General features: G+C 35.6%; 1 protein-coding gene across 5 annotated transcripts in view; it reads left to right on the forward strand.

Moving 5' to 3' along the window:
- DOCK9 (dedicator of cytokinesis 9) overlaps positions 1 to 18884 on the forward strand; it is a 141107-nt gene that overhangs the window by 25613 nt on the left and 96610 nt on the right. For all 5 annotated transcript variants that reach the window (XM_026058192.1, XM_026058190.1, XM_026058191.1 and 2 more), the window contains exon 2: positions 15735 to 15851. In XM_026058192.1, the coding sequence (XP_025913977.1) occupies positions 15822 to 15851 (30 nt within the window). In that variant the 5' untranslated portion in view covers positions 15735 to 15821. The remainder of the gene's footprint in view (positions 1 to 15734; positions 15852 to 18884) is intronic.

The following is an 18884-nucleotide window of genomic DNA, read 5'->3' on the forward strand; positions in this document are numbered from 1 at the left end:
AAAGTCATGCATTTCTTGATAGAGTTAAGTGTATCTGCAGCCCCATCTCAATGAAATAAGTTCCTGTTTGGCAGCTGCATCCTCAGATCCTAAATTATACCATTATAATTTAGTCTAAGCTGTTCTGTACTTCCGTTTTTTGAAAACAAAAGGAGCTGGTCCAAAATAAAAGTGAAGTAAAACTAAATGTTCTTGAACTATTGTCTACCTTGATTTACGCAGGAAGATCTGTTTTTGTGAATTTGACTAAACTGCTAGTTTCCTTCTTCACTCTTAAAGAAGCTTTCTAAATAGTTGTTATAGTCAACCACTATTTTTTTCCAGGAGTTCAATGTCTATATGTTAGAAAGACTTTTGCTTAGAAAGTAAATGTGTCAAACTTAATTGCTTTTCCTATGGAAAAGACAGACGCATAGTAAATCATCATTATCTTGACTAATAGCCGGTTCATTTATTACTTCTTTCTGTCCATTCTTTGCAAATGTGTTTGCAATGTGGACAGCATTGGCAAACTGCTGGTCAGACTCAATTTCATAGTTGCAGTGAGCTGAAATAAGGACATCTAATGCAAGTGTGAAAGCAGGGAGAATGTCAATGGAGAAGGGAAGGGGAAAGGAATATGAACAGCTTATGTTAGGCCTGGAGGGTAAGCAAAACCAAAAAGGAGGTATGAGCCTCTCCACATGCTTCATGATTCCTCTGCATTCTTCAGATTAAGGTGACTTTCTTTTCTATTAGAGAATAAGATAAAATTATGTTAAGTTAAATTAGGGTGTCAGTTATACTTAAGTGTGATAATTAACTATCTTAAAAAATTATAGGTTTTAAATGGAACAGAGTTGAGAATTGAATGAAGGTAGTGGCTTCAAAATATATTGTTGTTAGGCTCTGAGTATGAATAACTAAAGAATGACTATTGTCTTAGCCTGTCTTCCTAAAGAAATTATGTTTATGCTGTCTAATCTCTCCCTCTTTCTGTGCACAAATAATATTTAGAAAACTGTTTTATATTTAGTGTTTTAACCTATAGGGTAATTGCAACTCTGTATGTCAGAAATAAAGTCCCTGTTATATTCCCACGGTCTTATTAAAAAGGCAGCTATGAGAAGAAGAGAAGCCTATTAAGCACACTGGCCAAAGGAACATCTGCAGAATAAGCTTACATTTGATTAGGTATTGTTTAGCTTTTTGGTGAGAGACCAAGTGTACTTGCAGTGAGGAGAAATTGTTTGAGATCGTGCCATTAACTGTGAGATATACATCAATAGTTAACCTATTGTTCATTTCAGTGCTGATGGAACCGCTGAACTATTTCTTTAGTGTGTTTTTTCATCTCAGTCCTCTTCTTAAATCTTTGCTTAAGTTTCTGTAGTGACAAGACCCAGAAGGCTCTAGTCCTCTGTGTTAGTATTATTTCCTGTAGCACAACTGCTCTTGTTTATACAGCAGAATAGAGCTGCCATGCTATATCTAGTCCTTTTAAGAGTAATAACTTTGACTGGAAATACCTACGTGTGAAATAGGAGCTTACATACAGTTAATATTCTGAAAAGTGGTCCATTGTATCTCAAGATTTTTTTTTATGAAGCATCATAGTTTTATTCATATTTGAAAATCTGTAACCAAAATTAATTCTTGTATCCTAAATTACTTTGTGGCTGGCTACGTTTGCTCATTTCCGCATCAGCGTAGTCCTCCAACTTAAACTTGCTCTTTCTTCCCTGGTGTATTTACAACAATGATATGCCCTATGAACCTTAATTTTAATAGGTTAAGAGACACAGGTTTGCTCTCATCTTCTGTGACATAATGCTTTCCATTCCATTTTGCCTTTTTTTTTTTTTGCTTTTATTTTTAGTTTATGACTGAGTATGAACATTCCAAATGAGGTTTTATAAAACTATCAGTGAATGAAGTGTTAACATCTGCACTGAAAATATATTTTGGTGCATGCTAGGCTTACATTTGCTTTTTGTTCATGACTGAATCGCATTGCATAGATAGCTTACAGTCGTCACCTTTTAATCAACTAGTACATCCATTCCATTCACTTCCAAATGACAAGCTTCTAGTTCAGAGCAGGCTTTTTAGTTTGTAAGAGTATGACTGTTGATTTTGTACTACAAACTCAAACTAGCTTCTACTTTTCTGGGTTTTGCAATCTGTTGGTTTTCTTTCTAGAGCACAAAACTCTTCTGCACCTTTCTGCTTTTGTCATCTGCGTGATCCTAGAATTTCTACCCAAGCATGAGTGAAAATACTAAACAAAATTGATCCAAAGCTCTTGCTCTCCAGAGGGCGCTACTATCATGTCAGCCTAATGCATCCCTTTTCCAATTCTACTCTTTACAGTATTTATAGTTCTTTCACCATTTTCCATCATCACCTGTATTAGTTTTTTGTGTGGTATTTGTAACCAATTGCCAGGAACTATGAACATTCTTGGTCACTTGCTGCTTGTTGGAGGTTATTAATTACACCAACTCATAGGCCAGGAGCTCAAATGGACCTTTGCATGTTAGCAGGACCTGCATAGAGTCTTCTGGAATTCCAAAGTTGTTATAGTTTTAAAAACCAGAAGGGTCTGCCTACCTCAGCTTTATTTATTTTGAATCAATGAAACCAACTGAAAATACTCATTTTCACATGAAGCTGGCATTTATTATTGATACTAGAAAAACTTAAGTCTTATTCTAGCAGAATTGTGTTCTAATACAAAGTGGGAAATGGTTAAAACGGAAATGAAATGGGGAATCATTAATTTATACCAAGTCCTCCTGATTAAAAGTTTCACTTTACTAATGGCTGTTTATCTATTTGTATTTACTGTTTTTAATATTAACAGTGCTTTGTATGGAAATGCTGCTTATTTGCAGTATTTACCTCTGAGCACAAAGAGAAAATCTGCAGGTATGAAATACAGTTGGCTTTGTTTAGGTGCAGTAACTCAGGATCCCAGCTAGTTGAGAGTCAAAAATAGAGGTATCCGTAAGAGGCTAGGGATACAAAAGACATCATGAGTGTTCTTTTTAGAATAAAGATAAAGCAGTGACTTAAAGGCTTGTTTAATTTTTTTTTTTTTRAAGTATATGTTGTAGTTCGTGGCCTTAACTTGTAAAACAGAATTCAAACCCAAGAGTTATGATGCACTCTTCTGCTGTGTGTGTCTGTCTGAACTGTAAGTGAAGACAAGGAGAACTAGATCGAGGAGGGAGTAAGTGATGAAGACTGGAGGATCTGGCTTATATCTTACTCCCAGTCTAGTATTTCGCAGCATCACAGAATGGTTGAGGTTGGAAGGGACCTCTGGAGATTGTCTAGTCCAAACCCCCCTGCTCAAGCAGGGTTACCTACAGCAGGTTGCCCAGGACCCTGTCCAGATGGCTTTTGAATATCTCCAAGGATGGAGATATCTCTGGGCAACCTGTTCCTGTGCTCAGTCACCCTCACAGTGAAGAAGTTTTTCCTCATGTTCAGACGGAACTGCCTGTGTTTCAGTTTGTGCCTGATGCCTCTTGTCCTGTTGCTGGGCACCACTGAGAAGAGTCTGGCCCTGTCCTCTTTACACCCTCCCATCCACCCTATTTCTGTTATATAAAATTGTGTTCCATTTATTATCAATATCTTGATTAAACCTGTCATACGTTTTAGAAGAGCGATCATTTGTTGAATAGTATTGCTTTCCTACATGTAGTAGGCTGAGAGAGAAATGAAACCTGTGATGTCATAGTTTGACTCTTCATACATGTAAGTTCATTTTCCCGTAGTACCAGGGAATGTCTTTATCTCTTTTTCCTGTTAGTTATCAGGGAAGCAGCCAGTGTTTAACAGTCAAATGCTGTTAAATAGCTGCAGTAGAAAAAAAATGCATTGCCATTTGCTGATACCTGGAGACTGTTTATAATCAAGATAGTACGGCCTCAGGTTATGTACTTCAGAATCTTGTCTAGAAAGTTTTTACTTTCTTTACTTACTACAGTCTGCCTTTCTGTCTAAAAGTACATAAATGGGAAGCTTCACTGAAACATCTTGAAGCAGAGAATCATTAAGTATATTTAAGTGCGGTTAGCATGCTTGTCTTCTCCATGATACTTTTAACATTGAAGTTTCCAAAGCTGTCTGGTAGCTCTAATGAATGCGGGATCCAAGTTAGATTTTCTCTCACATGTGTTTTTGATTGGTAAATTTGTGCATTTGGAGGTTGCAACTCACTACTGTTAAAAAGAAACAAAAGGAAAACATAATATCCCCCTCCCAAACATGAAGAAAACTACTTGTCACAGCTTACTTTTTTCAGGAGGAACTGGCAAACAATCACATGTTAAAGTTACTACTTGCGAAGTAGCTAGGTTATTCAAACCTTCAAAAATGCTGAAATCATTGACTAACTTGCATAATAAAATTGCTTTGCACTATGCCAAAGATTTGTACTGATATGGTCTTATTAAATATTGCTGTCTCTTATTTTGCAAGTGTGTATAGACCAAACTGTGGTCTATGGGCAGCGGTATAGTATGAGAGCACATTGGATTACAAAAGCAAAGTTGAAGCATGACTTGAGTTTATATTACAGTAAAACTCGGGAATGGAGGATGCTAACCACCAAGCACTGTGTAGTCTTGAATAGTCAAATAGGCAAGGAGACTCTTCTGAAAACTGTTCACTACACAGGAACCACCCCCTTCTCTTCCCCCCCGCCCCATTTTTGTTCTATCAGCAAAAACAAAATCGGATGGAAGTTGGAGAACTTAGGTTTTCCCAGGCAGCTGAAGATGTCTAAAGATGTAGCATTGACTCCTCCATGTTTTTTTGGAGGGTGATCAGTGATAGGTATCTCAGATTTTGGAGGCTTCCAGAGAAGGAAGAATGGACTGACATAGCTAATAATGTACGTAATAGAAACGGACTAACTGGCTCAAGCAAGTAAAGGGACTGAGAGAAGCTGGTGGCTTATTTGAAGAGCTCAGTGTTTGAAAGCTGAAGGTATCAAGAGTAAAGTTTATCTTTGGCCCATTATATTTTCATGAACTATTGGCTTTTTAGGCTTGAGTGGTAGATAAAAGCAATGGCGCAGAAAGATGTGGGACTTTGAGAACTATTTTCTATTTTATTTTTGAGTTAATGTCTTTGAAGTGTATGTAAGCTTTTTTTTTCCCCCCCCCCCACCATGAAGACAAATTGATATCAAGGAAAATCTTTAATATTGGTTTAACACTGAGATTGAAAAAAAGTTTGGGGATTTTTTTGAGGTTTTGTGGGGAGTTTTTTTTCTTTTTCTTCTTCTTCTTTCCCCAATTCATCTGTTTGGTCCTAGAGAAGGTATTTGATTAGTGGTTGGCTGTTGATAGTGCATCAGCAACTGAGATTAATATAAAAAATAATTTAAAAAACCCACTTTTATACTTCTGGAGATGCCCAGTTGTCAATAAATCAGCTAATTTTTGTAATAAAAGTTTTTTTTTTAAATATTGACTCCTTGGTTTTGTGAGTGCTGTAAAAAGACCAGGATTATTTTACATGGTCATTTTAGAAATGCAGATTCTCTTGCAGTGTGTTTGATTCATATCCCTAAGGCATTAAAATGGATCCACCTTTTTTTTTTTTTTTTTTTTCCCCCCTCTCCTCTCAGTGGAATACAACATACTTAGGGGCTGGCCTTTGTCTGTCATGCATTCCCACCGTGACAGATTTAGCAAACTGCAGCTGAGAGGTTAGGCTAGTTGTACTTTCGGCTCTTCGTGCCTGGAAAAAGCTATTGTTTTCACTGGATCACTGGCATGTTGATTACTTTGATGCTAAAAAAGCATACAGTTTTGCTGTTCTTTGCATTTTCGATCAAAGAATGCAGGCAAGAACAAACAGAAATCCTAAAAAAGAGCTTGTTATAGAGTCTCCACAGCAGTGCAAGGATGCAGGTCCTTGTGAAGTAGAAGTGGACAGTCCTGTGGTAGTGCTGGTAAGAACTGTTTAAACAAGCTATTTCTTCCCTTTAATAATTTCAGTTCTGTCTGCCTTTGAAAAACTGCTTAATCTCTTGCTAAAGAGAAATTCCAGGATTATTGCTTGTGAAGGTGCAGTTCAGATTTGTTTTTGATTCTTTATGTGTTGTCTGTCTCTCTCTCTTTTTTTTTTTTTTTTTTTTTTTTGCGGTTCTGGTTTACCAAGTCTTTGGCTCTCTGAATGTGACTTCAGACTTTTGTTTTTATATTTGTTGTTTTGCAGTGTCTGTTCTGTCCAGTGTGGTTGTATAGCTCTTAAAGCCTAGCATGAAAACTACGTATATTTTAAAGTCTGTTCTAGTACCTGTGTTTTTTAATTGCCCAGTGTATCTTTCAGTTAAAATACTTTTGAACTCTTTGAAGACTGTTTCATAGATTTTACTTAAATGTTCTAAAAACTGTCTAAAATTAGTTCAGATGTACTTAAATTAAAGGATCTATTTTTCAGTGCCTTCAGTGCACATTTTTTTGAAATTTAAAGTTTTAAAGTAGTTTCCTGTGAGGGGAAAGTGAAAAATTTCTTTGTGGGGGATGTAATCAAATAAGAGCTTTTTTTTTATATGTATTGCTATACCCTACTTCTGTTGGAATTTTTACAGTACAGCAAGAGAACATAATAAGCAAACTGTAAGTAATCCACCAACTCGCCACAGCTGAGACAATAAACCTTTTCAAATAACAGAGGAGGACTGTTAAACTAACCAGTGTATACCAGTGTATATCAGTAGAAAGAAGTACTTAAATCATTCTAGCTAAAATTTTGATTTTACTTACTAATATCTCATGCTTAATTGCTGAATAAAAGGATGAAGGTCTCCTCTTTACTTGTCCAGCTGTGGTTGAAGTTAGAGGGGAGCAATGATCCTCAGATTATCATCCTCACTTATTTGAGCTCCACACTATGCATTTAAAAATTCGGCTAAAACATTTTGGACATCTGTATTAGCAATGTGCTTCTGAAGCTTCAGGGGACTTGTTGATTGTATATGACTAGAAGCTTACATCGGTGTTGGTCAGACAAGTTTTCTTTTCCCTTGCACTGCCTTTTAAGCTTCTTGCTATTCTGTTGTTAGTAAAACTTTTTTTTTTCTTTTTTTTTTGTGTGTGTGTGTGTGTATGGGTGTGTTCTCATTTCTGGTCCAGATTTTCATCAGTACAACATGACCTAATCTTGTGTGTACTTTCCTGCCTTTGGAATGCTTGACTTTATTTAGAACAGTTTTTATTCCCTCATGAATACTCTAAGAGGATATTTAAATAGTGTTTCTGCAGATATTTAGGATACTGTAGTTTATCAACAGGTTCATGTTGTTAGTTTTAAAAAAAGTATAACAGGTTACTCTGTTTAATAATAACTTTTATGAAGTAAATTGTTTTAATTTAGCAGGTACTACTTAATTTTAATGTTCATAAATGACTAGTGTTTGCCTTCTGTTAAGTCATTTTCAAATATTGTAAAAGGTGGGTGCATGCAAAACAAAGGTCAATATTTCTAGGGAAGAACGTTTAGGTTCAGCATAGGTCACATACAAAAATGTCTGCTGTCCTTTCAGTTGCTATCTTTTCTTAATGTGTTACATATATAAAAAAGTGTGTACATAGATGGCATATAATTACAGGTGGTTTTTGCTTCTGCTTTTTTATTTTTTTGAGGAAAACTAAATGAAAAGGCAATTAGGCTGCTTGCTGCAAGGACACTTTGCATGGGGTGTGCTGCTAGACACAAAGCAAAAAGTAGGGCAATATGTTTCATTAAACAATGACGTTTACATCCCTTTTGATTTCATCTGGTTGTGATATGGCAGTAGATTTTTACTGCCACAATAAAAGCAGATGTTCTCTTAGGGATATGGGGTGTAGTTAGGTAAAGAGTAAGACTAATATGTTGCTAGTTGGTGTAACAAATATAAACAATGAAACTTCTTGTTGTCTAGGCTACAAACCTTAGAATTTTACAAGATTACTTTTTAGGATATGGTTTGGAACAGTAGGCTTCTAGTTCAGCCTGGTAACACTTCTAGGTGGCTATTGCCTAAAACACTGTAATTTCTTCTTTCAGGTGTAGATGTCTTTCTTTTGTATGGGCAATTATCATGTGATTCACTCCACGCTCTAGTTTTTTGAGTACCCTTGTAAAGATAGGACAGAATCAGCTGTCAGGACATCAAGGAAGCAAAAAGTTTTTTGTGATACTCATTTAATTCTTGCAAGTGCAGTTGACAGAGAGTCTGCTAGAATATTTAGGGCATTGTATATTTATAACTGTGAGCACCCCATGTGATACTGAAACAATGTTATTTGATCAAATGATGTACTTGAATTAGCTTCTCCTGCCTATAGGTGGATGCTGAAGAGAATAAATTTTGCATAATTATTGTTAAAGCTAGAAGAGATCACTATGACCATCTTGTCTGATCTTCTGCATAATACAGGCTGCAAAGTTAAAAGTTAAAAATAGTTACTGTTTGAAATAAAGTGTAACTTTTAAAATCAAGTTTAGGTTTTTTGTTTGTTTTCTTATTTTTTAATGCTGTGGAAAAAAAACAAGCAGTGAAGTTCACCTCAACTACATACACAACTTTCAGATAGCTGACTGCTTTTCTGATGATGTGGATATTTGTCTGAATTTGTCTAGCTTCAACTTTCAGCCATTGCATATTTGCCACTTAAAACAGTCATATTAAAAATTTAATTTTCATTTTACTCCCCTCATGTTAGTCCCTTTAAAAAGGCACTCGGTCAGTCAAGTTTTTGGTAGGAGAAATGCATTGTGTACCTAAAATCATTTACTTCAATTTTTTTACTGGATTTTTATGTTCACAAATGGTGAACAATTTGTAAGAGATGGCAAAAGAGTAAAACTGAAGTAGGAAACATCTTTGTAAAAATATACTAAAATTTATTCTTCTACTGTCATCTTCACATAATTTTCGATACCAAGATCAGTAAGTCAGCCCTCTRTGAGAAGTGTTTAAAAAATCCAAAACCTTGAAGATTTTTATAGGCATGTTCTATCAAAGCTTCTTCTTTGGTTAGTTTTAGTTTTCTGGTGAAGTATTAGATATGTCTCCTGATGGTATAAGACTTCTTTATCCAAGAATGGTAGCAAAAATGTGGATGGGTTCCCAAAAGGAGCTGCATTGTATACGTCTTCAGTATTGGTATCTTAGTATGTGTGCTCTCTTGTTTTCTTGTGATTCAAATTACACCATGTAATATCTTTGCTTTTGAGTTTAACAAGCAAGAAGAGCCCGTGGAAAAAACACTTAGATTTTCTGGGTGTTGCTGCAAAACCATACTTGGAATGAGCTGCTATTGTGCTAGCAGTTTTAGAAATTACCAAATTAGGACACTTGCTGTCAAGTTGCATTTTGATACTTTATTGGAAGTAGTAGCTGTTCATCACTTCAGATGATGTGTCTCTGGGAAGCTGGAACTTCTGGAGGCCATCTCTCTGCTTATCACAGAATCACAGAAGGGCTGAGGTTGGAAGGGACCTCTGGAGATCATCTAGGCCAACTCCCCTGCTCAAGCTTAGAAATACACTTGAAGTAGTAAAACATAAGACACCTCAGTATTTCTAATAGAGCTTTGCCAAAATCTAAGTCTATTGTTGGAAGCTTTTGTGCTGACAAGAGAACTTAATAGGACACAAGGTGGTCGCTTCTGTGTCTTCAGGTAAAGCAAAACACAGAAGAGGCTAATAATTAAATAGTTGGAACTGCATGCATCTTAGAAACATGATGTAAATGTGTGCATTACAGAAGGTCTTATCAAAACATCTGAGCTCTGAAAAGTGTTCTTATGTTTAAGTTGGCCTTGGTCATTGGCTACATTTTTCTTATAAATAAAACCATGATGCTTTGTAATTTTGACTATATTTGCTGAGATTTGGAAATGCCCACTTTCTTCCATTACAGCCTCCTTACTATTTGGGTAAACAATAGAACAAAGGTTTTCAGCCATTCAGGGTAAACTGAAAAAAGTTGTAACAGTGATTATTGTTTTTTGAACAGATATTGTGCAAAAAAGCTTGTATAGCTGTCTACTTTGACTCTTTGTCTGTAGCCATGGTAATCACTTTTAGTCTGGTTATATAAGCATGGGAACAGATGATTTAAAGACTGCATTTTATTCTTTTAAGTCCTAGAGCCTAAAAAGTTTTGAATTTGTCAATGAAAGCATAGTGCTACTTAAATATATACACAGCGATAGGATATTCTTTGCATAAATCTATAAAAGCTTATTCCCTCCTGCCATTCCAAAATTTAAGTTACCAAATTAACCTCACCCATAGTGAATAATGTAATATTTAAGAAAAAGTTCTGTAGTATGTACCATTTTTTAAATGGATTTCAAAGTTGATTAAAAAATAACCCAACCTGGACAATTTTCTTGTGATTGTGGGACATAAGGTACAATGAGCCATTATCCAGGCTGAGTATTAAATAGCCTTGCTGTTCTTCCCAAGTGCCTTGCTTAGGACATTGTTGGAAAATACATAACACTGTTTACTCTTCAGTTCATATACTATGTTGTCTGCTACAGCTTAAAGCCTCCTTCCATTTTTTTATGGGGTCTTCTTAAGTTTTTATGGGAATACGTGCTATATATAGTTTTATAAGATATATCATATTTTGTAGCATGAGGCTAACCATTACTCATTTGAAAAACCTGACCATACCTTGTTTTGTGAGAGAACAAGTGAAAGATAGCATTTATCTCAACTGCAACCTACAAGAAAAAGTATGGCTCATTATTTTTTCTGTAACATATAATCTAGATAATCATTGAACTCCTAACTTAAAATTCTTGCATTTTATTCTGATGACTTTTGACAGTATTTGTCCAAACATATAAACCATGTTCTGAAGGATTAAAATGGTTAACATGTTGGTGTCATGACTGCTGTTTTAAAGTGCTTCTTATTTATGATAAAATTTCATACCTGAAATGAAGTGGTACAGCAGATACTTTGCTCTGTTTTATCTTCCTAACAAATATGTCACTGGCTAACCCAAGTGATGGACTCCATGAAATATTGCGCTCTTAGCATTTTCTTAGATTACGGAAATAAAAAAGTTATTTGTTGCAAATTAATAGGAAAAGTTAAGCCTCGTTTGAGAGGCTGGCTTTAGTTCCTGTAAACTTGATTTTGCAGTCTTGACCAGGCTGGGTTTTATCTGTCTCAGCTGGTCTATAAATCAAATTCAATAATACTATACCTACCTAGAGTCTTTTCCTTTACATTACATGAAATAATAGACCAGAAAATGATTTTTTTGAAAAAGAGTTTGAGAGGATCTGCTTCCTCGTAATGTTTTAGGTTTGGCTAAATGCCAWAGTCAATGTGCTGTTTATTTTTTTTTTCCATATCTGGTTTAAACTGATAAAACATCCTCTTCCTTTTTTTACTCTTTGAATCTGACAAATGACTAAGAAAGAAATGAATAATACTTTGGAGAAGCTCAGAGAGGGAAATTCTTCAAGATTTTTTACTGAAATGATATTTCATTTCTGAAATGAAGATACTTTACTGGTGAAATATGAAGCTGACATTGTCTTCTGGTACCACTGTATCAGTGTCCCATTGACTTAGAGATGTATACTCAGGACCTCAGCTCTAAAGAGTTTTAGATTTTTTTAAAAGCCTCTAGTAAGGTAGGATTCTTTTTTAATCTTGTGCTTACCTCGTGTTGTGCAGGGCAAAGCTCATTTGCTTTTAAGGTTCCTTTTATCAGCTTTAGGGTTGTGGTGGACCTATTTTGTGAGGCAGGTTAGAGCTATGCATTTGCAATGAATTGGATGCTTTGGGGAAGCTTTGAAGCTACATTATATACATGTTTTGTTTCAAATTGGCTGTGCTAGAGACGTGATTTTTTGGGGGCCTGTGAAATAACTTTACTTAGGTTGTTGTAAAAGTAATTCTTTTCCTGGACTGTTGCTTGTAAAATAAGCGCCAAAGCTAGCGTTGTTCTGATCATCACCTACCGCCTTCCAAAGAGAATTACCAGGAGGATGGATGTAGCTCTTCAGCACCAGGTAGGAAAGGATGAAAATGCTGATCATGTGCAGAACCAAATAAAAGTTCGTTCCTGCTTTGAGATGACAGCTTTCTCTTGCCATGTGCTAATGGAATTGATACTGTGGTCATTCCACCTGCTAGTTCAGGAAACAAATGTCCTGGTATGATGAAGATTCCAACTGTGTTGACCATGTATATGTTTCTTCTTTCCTTTAAAAAGTTTTCCAAGTTGCATTTTAAATATATTAAAATATGTAGCCTGAAATAAAAATTTTAAAGGGCATTTTTTTCAATTGTGTGTTACACTGAAACATAAGTACGAGAATTTACAAATTATTTTGGAACAGCTTTTAATTAGGACAAAGTTTCATATTCTGTTCAGTAATGTGAATCTGGTCTGCTTCTGAAAGGATTTCATTAGCTCCCAGCTGTTGGCACAAGAGATCCTGCAGCATGTGAACAGCATTTCAATGAGCTAATCTGACTGAAAGTCACCTGCCTGGGGGGAACCCTATAACGCCCGATCATCTTCCTAGTTTGCCTCAAAACATGACTGTTCAGTTGCTGGTACTAGTGTGAGAAGGCTCAGGAACATGCTGCAAAAGAAAGAGGATCTTTTGGAGTCGGCCTCCTTTGGCTCAGTTTAAGCCAGTTGTGAAGCCATACCCTTAGCTCTCAGAAGAAACTAACTGTGGGCAGAACTAATTTTTTTTTTTCTCCCACTCATTTCTCAGACCCAGTTTAATTTGGCTTATTTACTTTCTGCTTCTCTTAAAAGTTGGACAGTGTACAATAGACACTCATATCAACTTGTCACTTCGTAGCACATTGCATATCATTTCTCATGACTGACTCTTCAGAAGTTAGGAATAACACATTGTAAAGGGTCTTATTACAGAGTTGTACCAAATTTGATGTTTGGATCTCCGTGCCCTCTCTTCTGGCCTTTTGGTATTTTTCTTCCCTTGTAATTTTTTGTGATGCTGTTATTCTTCAATATTTTATTTTGCCAAGAAAGTGAGTGTCCAAATACTTGTGGTTCATTCTCCAGGTACAGTTCTCCTGACAGATATTTCTAGATACCTCTATGAGTTGATACTTGACTTTCAGTTTAACCAGAGAATCAGTTTACCATTTTCTTTCTTAAACATCAGTACTGTATAGCTGTCACTTTTTGTCTTCTTCCTCTTCTTTCTGCTGTTAGGACCCAAATTCTTAGTCAGACCCTAAGGCTGTCATCTGAGATCCGGAGCGTATAGGTGTCTTCATTGCATCCTGAATAACAAGATGCCAACTTGGCTGGTTTTGAGACCACCGTAGCGTAGTAGTCTCAAAACCTTGTTTTGTCATCAGAGCACCCTGCAAAAGAGCTCAAGCTCAGTGATCTACTTGAAGATGGAAGCAGAGAGGGTTTTTCTTATTTGTGGTAGGAGCTCTATATCCCCATTTATATTTATTTCTCACTTTCCTCAGAGCCTTTCCAAGATTTTTCTGTTTTGGGACTGCAGATGGGGAGAAGTGATGCCAGGGTGGCTTTTTTTTCTATACTCAAGAGTGAAGAAGAAAAGCATAAGATATAACAAATTCTCTAGTCCCAAGTGTTAGGGTGTGTATCAGTCTTGTTAATAAAAGTTTGATTTACACACCTTGAAGAGTGGTACTTACTGCCAACTGACCTTTTTTTCACAGCTGGCTGTAAACTTTTGCTTGTGAAATGTTTGATGTTAAGGCTTTTTGTGATATGGCAGAGAAACGAAGAMTCAAAGTAGAATATAGGATTCTGCACCTGTTCTCTTCATTGTAGTTGTACAGGGATTATGAGGTCTGATTTTACTGAAATGAAAGTGCTTTAAATAAATCTGGTTCTGCACTGGCAACACTTGTAGCCTCTTTGCTTCTAAGCTGGGGTAGGAAAGATGATCAGCAGTCTGGAAGATTACATGAGACTTAAACTTACTTTGTACATTGATTGTTGATGTGGAATGTATGTAAAAATTTTTAAAATTATTTTACTGGTAAAGGAGGCTGCTGTAGCAGCATCGTGAGACAAGGTGAGCATCTTGCTTGCCTGAACAAATAGAGCCCTGTTTCTTACATGGAAGGCGGGAGAAAGATAGGCAGCTGTGAAAGGTATCTTGCTTCCTGGAAGGTAGATGTTGTCTTGTACTTTGCTTAAAGAACAGTAACATTTGAAGGTGTCTTCATGCTCTGTGTTACCTGGCTTCATGGGCTTAAGAAAACAAATTTATACCAGACAGTTATTGCCTTGGTGAAGAGTTGGAAATGGTATGTAAAAGCACTGGAATTTCTTTGGAATCAGAACTGGTCRTGACAGTCGAGCACAACTGGGCTTTCCAGACCAAAATTTTGTGAAGGAGTAATTTGGCAGAACCCGCATGTAGGATAGTAGAAGTGCATGGGTGAAGAAGGTACATTTGCCCTTTYGAGAACTAAGGAAGCTTGGAGCACACAGTTTCAGTGGTTTGGGTTCAATTGCAGTGCTCTGAATGTTCAAAGACAGAGTTAACAAAGTTTTCTTGTAACCACAATATTTTGTGTTTAGTTAAAGAAAATGTAACCTTTTCTTTTATGCTGCAGTTACATGCTTATCTGATGCTTTTACTGAGCTAAATCAAAATGGTCCAATGTAGCTATAGAGGAGTACATGAACATAAGATTGAGACTTCTCTCATGAACAGTGGTGTTAGTTTTTGGCTTTGTGATGAAGCATGTTCGTGAACAAGAGGCAAAGATGTAGCAGCAGCTCTAGTTCAGGTGCTAAGCTCTTGAAATGTTTTGGGATATAATATACAGTTAGCTCAAAGGTTGCTCTTTATCTCCTCTGAGGAGAAAGGTAGTAAGCTCAACAGGATCATCTTCAAATGTGGCTGCTAACTGTATTGGCCGGGGCTGAGCGTACTGTTATGTAATACAGATGATGAACTTGGAAATCTTTCTAGAGTGACTGTAAATAGTAGCAATTTTTGTTGACAAAAGTACACTTCATCATCTTTTCTTAGTAGCTTTATTTTCCACTTTTTATTTTTTGACCTTTTCAACTTTTGCTCTCTGTTATGCTTCTGCATTTTTATTAGCAGTAAAACTATGGCATGGTAGGTATGAGAGAACCTTGGGTAACTTGGGTAACCTGTGAAGTAAGCCTGTGAACTTTGGTAACTTTCTGTGACTAAAGTTTTCCAAATTCTTTGACAAATGAAATTATTTGATTCACTTTTGGAGGAAAAAAACCTTTATGTTTTCTCAGAAATATTATTGCCATACTATTGATTAATTCTACTTCTAAATTTAGCAATTACTAATTGCTAATCAAGATCTATCTTCTGTGCAGTACAACTGGATTTTGAAAGTTTATAAGGTATACCATAAGGTATTGAAAAATATATAAATCTCATTTTGTCTGATTAGCTATAATTACGGCATAAGCTGGCCTTGATACTGCCCTTATGTTAAATACACCTGACTTTGAGATTAGTACATTTCTTTCATCCTTCTGAAGCAAATAGCATGCTTGTATGTATAAATATCAGTTGCATTTACCCATGTGGCATAGTGTGACTTAGTCTACATTTTGAATACTTCCAGTTTGTAATGTAGATAAAATCTGAATTTGCCACCTTTTTACAGAGTAACCTCTTAAAATGAGTCAATGGTTTTAATTTTTCACAGTATACTTTCCCTTTTTTTTGTAGGCAAAACCAAAGCTCATCGAACCAATAGACTATGAAAATGTTATTGTTCAGAGGAAAACACAGATTTTGAATGATGCTTTACGTGAGATGCTGCTTTTCCCTTATGATGACTTTCAGGTAATTTAACTTTTTCACTTTTATTTTTTAATCAGATTTTTAGCAGTAGTAGTCATGAAATAATAACTTTCCACTTCTTTGTTATTTAACTCTCTCTTTTTATCTTTAAAAAAAAAAAAAGCAAAAATGTTTGCCATCAGAGTCTCTTTACACTGCTTGATTTATTCTGTCAGGTTGCAGTAGAAGAAAACACAATTTCTTCGTCCTTTCAGATTATGAGGTGCAACTTGGCAAGCTTACTGCCTTTTGAAGTAGCTGATCAGAGGGTTGTTTTAAAGTGCATTTCTGTCTTTCTGAAGTAGGAAATTGTGACATTCATTCAAAAAAAAATTTGTTTTTTGTCATGTTTAAATTCTTAAAACGATTTTTTCCCTCCATAACAGTGAAGGGTAGGAACCTGTTTAAATGAAAGCTGTGATTCTCRGTTGTGTATCACCAGCCAAAATTGGGTTTTGACAAAATACCCCATGCACAACAGGGCTCTAAAGTTACACTTAAAAAAGTTAAGGAAGTTACACTTATCTGAAATTTGTGCTAATCGTAGTACATTTTTGTAGAACAACTGTGTTTTTGCGTGTAAATACACTGCTTTTGAATCTTTGCTAGAGCAAGTTAGAATAATTAGCAAAATATGTTTGACTACAGTTAGTGTAAATAATGAAGAAAAACTCTCTCTCATATATCCCCCTGTACTTGCAGTCAAAATATCTACCTATATTTGGAAAGTATGCAGACATCTGAACTAGCTTTAAGTTAAGTACTTGTAGGGGCTGTGTCATACTTGAATACCTCAGTTAGATTTACTCTCTCAAAACCTACATGGAAAAGTTGAGCACTTTGTTCAGCTAAGTAGTTGAAGCTAAGGTTATGTTTACCACAGTGAAAGTTGATAATGGCTATTTCTACAAAAGAGCATATAAAAATCCTGTAACACACATTGGCTTTTTCATGTATTCTGTAGTGTATTAAAATATTTACCTGAGTCTGCCAGAACACTGTGTTTTTGTGTAGTCTGTGCTTCATTATCACTGATTCTTACATGAATAACTTTCTACTCAGAACCTTCTTATTCTGAGTTAGAAATTCTATTTTTTAGAAAGCTACAAGTATTTAGAAAGTAGTTTGAGCTTCATGTATTCTTAGCCACCCGGGAAAGGTTGAAAGACTGTATAAGACATTTCACAAAAGAAAATCGTACTGCCTGTGAACATTAGGTAATGCTACTAGCCTTCAAATACTAGATCACTCACGATGACCCCCACGTACACCACATAGTGGCTTCGGAATTGAAAAATGTGAATAAGCCATACGAGCTGGATCCCCTTCCACAGTGTGGATCTTCAATACTGTCGATCAAGAAGAACCAAGGGTACTTTTGCTAAGCATACTTTTATCTAATGGACTAATTCATTTACTGGGACTCATTCTGATGACCAGCTCCTAATTATCAAAGCAGAAGAAACAAACCGATCAGGAGCATCCTCAGGCGTTTTGCCTCAGCAGTCCATGGCATGTCTGAAGTATTTAACTGCTGTTTCAAGAAGTCTGTTTTGCAGTTCTTGTCTTCAGGCCTACAGGACTGAAGTTTGTTCATGGTTATCAGTCTGATCCTTTAAAGGGAGTGACTGAATTTTGTTCACAAACTAGCTTTGCTTTTGTCATCCTTTGTTTGGATTCTGTGATCAGATTTTCATCAAGGCAGCCAAGTGTGTGTTATATCAAAAGATTCCCTTCAAGTGGTCATAATTTTGGATTATAGTCAGATTTCTTGTTTGATTATCCATCATCACTGTAATATCTGAACATGTTTTCTGGGTTTCCCCCATTGTCATTATTAAATCTCATTTCAGCCTCAACTTGATTTATGTGAAAACTGATTTACAGTATGAAACTTTTTTTAAAAAGTTTCTCCTTCTAAAATTTACTGGCACAAGCATGTAGCTCTCCAATACCACTCTGAGCTATCTACCTTTTGTTTTCAACAACCTGTGATGAGTTTAAATCTATATGCAATATGTTAAAGTATTACTGAGTCAGAGAACAGAAACCTCATATCTGTTTTCTTTGTAGTATTCATTATCTTATATACCTCTTATTTATTCTTCTGCAAGTTAAACTATGTAACCCTGTACAGTTTTCCATAAACATATTTATAATTTTGAAGCCTTTAATCTTGAGATGGTTGCCGGTATAATTTGAATCTTTTAAATAATAGCATATTTTTTTGTATTTGCCATTCTGCTTCACATGTATTTTTTAATAATTCTTTTCTAACTTGATGGTACTGCACAATGTGTGGGAAGCTCTTGGTAAGCGTCAGCTCAGAAGCTTGGTGTTGCCTTCATCCCCCATACGATGAATTTAAAGTAATGAGCTGGAGTGTTTAGAACTATCTGTATATGCACTTTGAACAGTTTATACGTGGAAACTCCTACCATTGTATAAAAATCTGTTCAAGTCATTTCCTCTTACAGCATTCAGTTCTTATTTCTTTCAAAGTTTTTCCTCTTGCTTAAGTTAAACCGATTACAATCTAAAAAACACTTGCCTAAAAAGGAAGCCAAGCCTTGATAATTTATAAAGGCATTAAAAGTAAGGTTATTTTGTTAGTAGCATGGCCTTTCAGCCGCTTCAAACAGCATTGCAAAGCTCTTCTAATGTTTATTCCTCAGCACCTTGATATCACTGAAACTTCAATCTCCTTCTACAATTTTTAATAGATTACAGAATAAGAATAAGTTAGGTAGTTTTATAGTGGCAGATCAATAACAATATTGAATTTGTGCCAAAGTTGATGTATTTTGGCAGAAAGTGGAGACAAGTGTTTGTGCTTAATTTGGATAACTGATTTTATTTTATTTTTTTGGGTAGTGCAGTTAGTTAACTAGAATATAAATTAATAGGCATATTTTTCATATAATTAGTAAGAATATTTACAGAATTTTAAAAGCTTTTTTTTTTTGTAACAAATGAACTGTTTGACAAAAGATTTTTGTACTCTCTCTGCTGTTTTGGTTACTAACTGCATTTTTT

Source organism: Apteryx rowi, unplaced genomic scaffold (assembly GCF_003343035.1).
Source record: "Apteryx rowi isolate R43461 unplaced genomic scaffold, aptRow1 scaffold_144, whole genome shotgun sequence".
Lineage (NCBI taxonomy): Eukaryota > Metazoa > Chordata > Aves > Apterygiformes > Apterygidae > Apteryx > Apteryx rowi.